This window comes from Neodiprion pinetum, chromosome 3 (genome assembly GCF_021155775.2).
Source record: "Neodiprion pinetum isolate iyNeoPine1 chromosome 3, iyNeoPine1.2, whole genome shotgun sequence".
Lineage (NCBI taxonomy): Eukaryota > Metazoa > Arthropoda > Insecta > Hymenoptera > Diprionidae > Neodiprion > Neodiprion pinetum.
The window spans coordinates 16,871,554-16,878,814 of NC_060234.1; the positions used below are offsets into that span (position 1 = coordinate 16,871,554).

At 37.5% G+C, this 7,261-nt stretch overlaps 1 protein-coding gene across 1 annotated transcript; it reads right to left on the reverse strand.

Moving 5' to 3' along the window:
* Nucleotides 1-3,429: 3,429 nt before the first annotated feature.
* On the reverse strand, nucleotides 3,430-4,959 carry LOC124214381 (jerky protein homolog-like). Its single transcript, XM_046616650.1, has 2 exons — nucleotides 4,455-4,959; nucleotides 3,430-3,998 (listed from the first exon to the last, which is right to left on the reverse strand). The coding sequence occupies exons 1-2, from the start codon at nucleotides 4,957-4,959 to the stop codon at nucleotides 3,430-3,432; spliced, it is 1,074 nt and encodes a 357-aa protein (XP_046472606.1).
* Nucleotides 4,960-7,261: the final 2,302 nt, after the last annotated feature.

Sequence of the window (7,261 nt, forward strand, 5' to 3'; positions counted from 1 at the left end):
AATGTGTGTTACATCAGCGCCGAGTGGCATCATACCGGGTAGTTCGATTCATTCAGTGCAACTGTGAAAATTTTCTCAATTTGTATGAGTGGTAACCGATCTCGAATTTTTTTTTCAAAATTTTGAAAAAATGAAAAAATCGCTCTGCTTTTTGCCAAAATAAGGTATCAGTTGCCCAAGTTTCGTTGCGATCGCTTAAGCGGTGAAGGAGTTTTGGCTCTCCGCATTTTCAAGGTCTACAGCGCTTCTTCAATAGCACCTTAAGACAAAGTTATGGAAATTTCACGTCAATTTAGAACCCGTTTAGTTCAAACGAGGACGCTCAATTTTCTTAATCAGGGAGGTGTTACGTCCGAGCCGATAATTATGACTGTACCTTCTTTGGACCGTAATCTACAGACGTTCAATTACCATAAGTGAGCACATATGCTTATACCATAGCTTTTAAGATCTATATCGATCTGGATTCAGTTACCATCTTGGTGTGGAATCGTCTCGCGCCGACAATCTGCATGCAACATATCATCCGTTATTTCGCAAGCGAGTTTATATTCATGTAATGCCATGCAATTTTCATTTCTTAACTTCATATCTTTAATTCTAACTCACACATAGACCATGTGGATCGACAATCAGGATTTACGGAACTCAGGCTCATGAACCCTCACAGACCTCACGCAAGAAATTTTAGAAAAAGAGCAGTTTACAAAGTATCATTCTCAGAATTCAAATATGCATTCTTGTAACTAACTATCCTGTCACCACTGCACCAATTAGCCTCTTCAAGACCAATCGTCTTGCATTGACATAGCTAAAAATCAATCACGAGTCTCTTTCAGATCTCACACTATTGAAGATCTTTCCCGAACCAGACAGATGCAAAAAAGAATCACTTCAGACATTGAAAGAGAATATAAATGATTTAATTGATGAACCAATTTAGACTTCATACCATTCAGAATACTATGAAATTAAGAATGTTATAGATCATTCTGAATCATAAAACACTCACTTTCAGAACCTTCGAGCTTCAGTATAACTAACCCAGTGAATAACAACATTGTGAAACAAAATCTCGAAAATCGAGTCGAAGAACATCTAATTCTTAATGAATGTATATTTCAAATTAATATGTTGTTTGAAAAGAATTATTTTAATGACGCATAGTGATAGCTAACATGACCCATAAAATGATTACAGATCGAAGCAGGCTGCACGAGAAAACGCTGACGCCGACTAAACCGTGGTGGACCACGGCAAAATTTTTTATCAAAGTTCGGGGCAGTGATTCGCCGCCAAGTACCCGAAGGCAGATGAGAGCTAGCCGGGAATTATTTTCTCGAAGGAACTAGTTATACCTGTAAGCACGGTGTCATCACTCCGGAACGCGTCAATGTTTTTTGATGAAATTAACACGACAGAAAGTGCCTTTCCACATGACCTTGCTGTATAAATTTGACCAGAATCGGTCAACTGGTTTCCAAGATATTGGTCTCGAAAGTTGATGAAAAAAACGTCTCCTTCTCCGTCGTTTTCGCTACACACTGGCTATCGACATCGATTTCGAATGGACGGTTGTATCGAATGACGTCAAATTTGGACTGTGGGTTTTTGTCTTCGAAATCTCGCCCCCTATTGATTGGGAAGTAAATCCGAACATGCACTCAAACGAACAAAATTGTTGAAATCTTGCGGCACGGAACGCTGCTTGGGACCTCATTCTACCGGGACAATCTCTAGAGGCTATACAGTCAATGCGCATGCGCCAAATAATTCAATCTCATTGGTCGGTGGAATCGCCTTGCAGTGATGATTTCGTTTGCTGAGCAGGGGGCCAACGTACACAAAATGAGACAAGAGCTGTAAATCTCTCGCGCGTAAAACCGCGGACTGAGGTTCTGTTGCTGTTTATTTTTACGTAGCGTAAATTGTCTAATTGTAAAAAGAATAGTATCGCTCAGCAATACCGTGGTCGATATCAAAAGATATTCAATCGGCGTAGTAAAGAATTCAACGGAAAAGTGAATATCAAATGATACAGAAATCGGGTGTTATTTATTGAAAAAAGAAATCTGAAATTCAATGTGAAATGTCATTAACAAGTGGGAGTCTGGACAAACAGACGTAGGTAAGTAAAAACAACGTTTATTGTAAACAGATTCTTTACTTATATAAAATTAAAATTACGTTTCATTCGCGATTTATGTTTTGTACATTTTATTGGAAAGTAGTTGTATCCAAAAATATCAAAAGCTCCTGTCTTATAATGATAGCTTCTAATATTTTCAGGTACGAAATAATTCATTGTCAAAGCGGGACTAAATTTGTCGGGCATGGACGCATGTAACTAAATTTCTAATTCCGTGATCTTTGACTATTACAATAGTTTAGCATGGATTCAAAGATAAAATTCGTTTTTACAGTCCGACCTCCAAATAAGAAACCCGGCAATAAGAAACTTTCCCCAGTTCCTCACTCGAGCGCTTCCCCCACTCCGACTTGAACTCCGAGCTCGAGATTTTTGTGCGCGAAACCTCTGGTTAAGAAACCAGCCCGAAAGGGAATATTTTGGCGAAATAGAGTGAACGCTGTGGTGTCAATTGATGTGTGGATGCGTACGTGAGTATCTGTGTGTGCGTGTGTGAATGTAACACAAAATTTAAAAGTTTATTTGAATCTTTTTGTATTTATTTGACAGTTATGTGGGCGTTGACAAGATTTCATGGAACATAAAAACAGAGAGTAGGGCATTTAAAGATTTTCATATAAAACAGCAAAAGATTCCGAGACGTAATGAGAATCGTTTTCGTCTTGTTGAGTATCATTTTGTTCCACAACGCACTCAGCTGACGGTCGAATATTTTCGAGGCAGTCGAACTCTTCCATCGAAGATGAACCCTCAGAAATATCGACTGTTTCTTCTTTTAGATTAATGAGATAAAATAATATGGACATAAAATTAAAATTTTATACTCACTAGACGATGGCATAACGAGCATAGCTCATGGCCAATTTTAAAGAAGAAACAAAAAAAAAAAATACGTTACGTTTTTCGGTTTTTTGAATCCAATTTAATACCGTTGTTGCGTCTACCTCTTCATATCCGTCGACTTTTTTCATGAGATTCAATAGCTCGATTACGTCTCGATCGTCTGCAGTTAGCGATTTAACGGTGACGTCAGTGCCCACAGACATATCGAGATTATCGATAATAAAAGAGTCCTCGTCCGTTTGAGTCGACGCATCTCTGATTTCTTTGGGCCATAAGTTTTTCCATCATTTCTGGATCGTTGTGGGTTTGACCTTTTTCCATGCATCAGCAATCCAGAAAATCACTTTGTGCACGTCAATTGTCTTCAAAAACTCGATCAGCGTCACGTTTTCATTTTGAGCCTCAACGATTGCATTAACGAGGTTAATCTCGTAATGTTATTTGACGGTTTGGATAATGCCTTGGTCCATAGGCTGAATCAGAGAGGTGACATTTGGCGGAAAAAAATTTACTTCGATGTCGTTAATTTTTACGTATCGATGAGATCGACAATTGTCGACGAGAAGTACTGCCGTCTTTGGTAAGTTCTTGGAGTTGAGAAAACTTTCAACTTTTGGAACAAAAACATCTGTGAACCATTCCTCAAAAATCTCTTTATTTATCCACGCGTTTGTCTGACTGCAGTACCAAACTGGCAATTCATCCTTATTCACGTTCCTCAGACAGCGTGGATTTTTTGATTTTCCAATCAAGATTAGAGGCAACATGAAAGAGCCATCGGCATTAGAACACGTGGCTATAGTAACCCGTTCCAACTGTTTTTTCCCACCAGCAGCTTGTGCCTGATCAGCTGCAACAAATGTCCTCTTGGGGGTACTTTTATACACTAGCCCACTCTCGTCCATATTGAAAACTTGGGACCTTTCAAGTTTTTTTCTAGCCACCATTTCAGCAAATTCTGCTTTATACATATTAGCTGCTTCCACATCGGCTGATAGTTTCTCCCCTTAAAAGTCCATAAGACAAATATCATCATTTATTGGACAATTTTATTTAACTATTTACTAGTTTTTTTGATCATTTATTTAAAAAATAATTCTATTTTTGTTTACAACGGAAACCGGAGCAAAGAGAGTAAAAGAAAGTTCAGAATCAAGTAAAAAGCTAAATTAAGTAAAAAGTAGAATAATGAAAATTCCATTTTGAATAACCCGAAAAACAATCATAAAATGAAACATATAAACCTCACAAAGGCCAGGTTTCTAATCTAAATACAAGAGTCGCAATTTTTTGCGATACATTTCGAGTAAAACACAAAGATATCCCTTAATTACGAGGAAAACGGAGGAAATAAGGCAAAAGAGTGTTTTTACTAACACAAAACTATACATATTTTGTTAGGTGCTCCGATCTTTTTCCTCCCCTATATTTCCAATCACCTGTGACCTGTGATAATACTTACCGGTGATTTTTAAATTTTTAATGTGGGTTCGTCTCTTCCATTTCTCTAGCCACCCGTGGCTTGCTTTGAAATTTTCTGGTCCGCCGATTCGAGAGTTTATCACGAGAGCTTGTCGGCATAGCATTGGTCCAGAAACTGCAATGCCTTTGCAACGACAATCAGAAAGCCACGTGAATAATTCGGCATCAAGTTCATTTTTTTCTGAAACTTTTTTCAATGTTTTCGAATGGCTCGTTTTGGCGGCATTCTTTATTATCTCCTCATTGGATCTCCATTTGCTGAGAACACTTTTATTCAAGCCGTATTTCGCACAGAGTTCTCGAGAGTTCAGGGTTTTACACTCTTCCAAAATTTTCTTCTTTTCTTCAAACGTATATCGATTACGTTTGGTCACAGCAACCTCTTTGTTTAAATTGATATCACTTTGTGGCGGAGATTCCGTAACATTCTCTTCGACTTGTACACTGCAGTCTGATCTCTTACGCTTTTTCAGCGTTTCGGTCATTTTAAGACAGTATATGATCGAAATTCAGACGTGAAACAAAGATTCGCTAGATAAATGTCCACGCGCAGTCAAAAAAATTTTTGCATGAGCGATGGGAATAACAAGTAGGAACTTGCTCGAGCGTGTTTCCTATTGAGAGGATCGCATGCGGAAAAGAGTGAGAGAGACGGACAGTGTCACTGAGCGCGGAGCGGGCGCCAGGTGGGGGTAGGCGATATATACGAAAAACTCTTCCCCTTGGGGGCTTTTGGTTTCTTATTGGGAGGTTGGACTGTATTCAGCAGGCTCGATGTTTAATCTTTGATTAACACGAGGAAAATTATGTCTTACCTGAAGGTCAAAGCGTTTCGATGGCAAGGATCCTGGTTTCTCGAGCAGTGCAGTCATTCCAACCATCAAACCTGGTTGTTCCGGCAGACATCAGGTGCTAGAGTAAATTTCAGCAGGCCATCGCCACCTTCTGAACATTAGTTGACGCAAAATTAAAGAGCGGAATACACTACAGATCATAGTGACTGAATATCCCATCATTTCACCTTGACCGAGCCAATAGCGATAAGTTTGTTACTTAACCGTTGCTACCGATTCATTCTACTGAGGAATCACTCTGTACACCATTGTAATTCAAGCATTATTATTGACCAGCATTATTTTTCAAATTTTATACCATTTAAGTTGGTATCTTATTTTGAAGCTTACTTTCACTCTCTTTAGCATTGAATTCACATAAATAGTCTTTCAAGACCTCAATTGGATTGTAGGGTTGAATTTTGCTAGGCAAACTGAACCAATCCAAATCTAGAAATGTTGAATAACTTTAGTTAAAAATGTATTTAAAGTTAATCTTAGTCGACGGTGTCATCTGGCTAGCTAGTTGCAGTTATCACCCGTGCTTCGGTCTCGTAAAACCCCAGTCAAGTGTAAAGAATGCATTCACTTACTAGTACACGATGCCTGGGAAATAATCACTTAGTCTGCTATAGGATTTAATCACTCGGCAAATTTTTTTGCAATTTATCGAGAGCTTAAAACCAAATTCAATTTCACACTCTTGACGGGGTCCTACGCTAAGACTGAAAGCTTGTGAATCTCCAATCACCACAATTATTTCTCCATTTCATGTTAGCATTGTCTGGAACAAAAAAATCTTATCCTGAGATTGGAAATGAAACCTGAAACGCAGAAGTTATTCGGTAGCATGAATTGAAAACCAAAAATTTTATAATAGTCCCCGCAAAACAGGGATTCAATCCAAATATCCTTGTTACAAGGTGATGTTCGGAGGACTATGAACAAGATATTGTATCGGATTACATTATTTCGAAAAAAAATCTTCATGACCTTCGTCGAAAATTAGATATTCTTTTATTTTGATGGAACAAGGGGTGCAATCTTGAATCTGATAAGTCAATATCCTCGTATTAATGTTCTGACATTACTCTAAAACATGATTGTCCTTGAAGCTAATTGTAATGTGAGGGCGCATTCTGAGAAAGTTGAGTTTCAACTTGTGTCACAGGATACGATCTACGTTCCTGAGTTCTACGCTTCCAATAAGATGTTCTTTGTTTCGAACCGCACTAACATGAAATACAGAAATCATTTTAATAAATCTAATATCACTTGGATTTTCAATTTGAGTATTAGGTCCAATTCATTGATTTAATCAAACATCGTTGGAAATTTGCGAAATGAACTCTCGTAATCATGGGAAAATTTTTAATAGTAGTAGCAATAATTTATTGATCGGAAAAAATACATTGACTATCGACTATTTGTAAATTTTGTTGAACTATTTTCGAGAAAAAAAAGATTCACAGTTATATTACAGATAGTGAGATATTTAAATTTCCCAAACGCTCGGTTTAATGTCTCATTTTCGAAAGTGATAAAATTCAATATTATCACCTGAAATCACAAGAGAGTGAAAAAATTACTTAGTTGCTTGAAAGTGGCGATGATTTTTATACGTGTGATAAATTGAATATGCAGATAACAGTAAATATTAGAGATGTAATTATTTTGGCTATATCACCTGTTGATAGAAAGATATTTCATTGTTATTGGTATTGTAAGAAATAATAGAAGTGATCAAATAAAGTATTTTGATCTACCCGCTGCGTTTCATCCAAGCACCCAACATTTAAACAGATTTCTCATTTCAGGCGAAAAAAGCCAATTTTCAAAGAACATTAGCATCAAATTTCAACCGTTCTTTGAAGAATTAACTTTCCAACTCAATAGTCAACGCTTTCGGAGTCACTACCTCGACTGTTTGAAATTCTAACCTCAAAAATTCGTG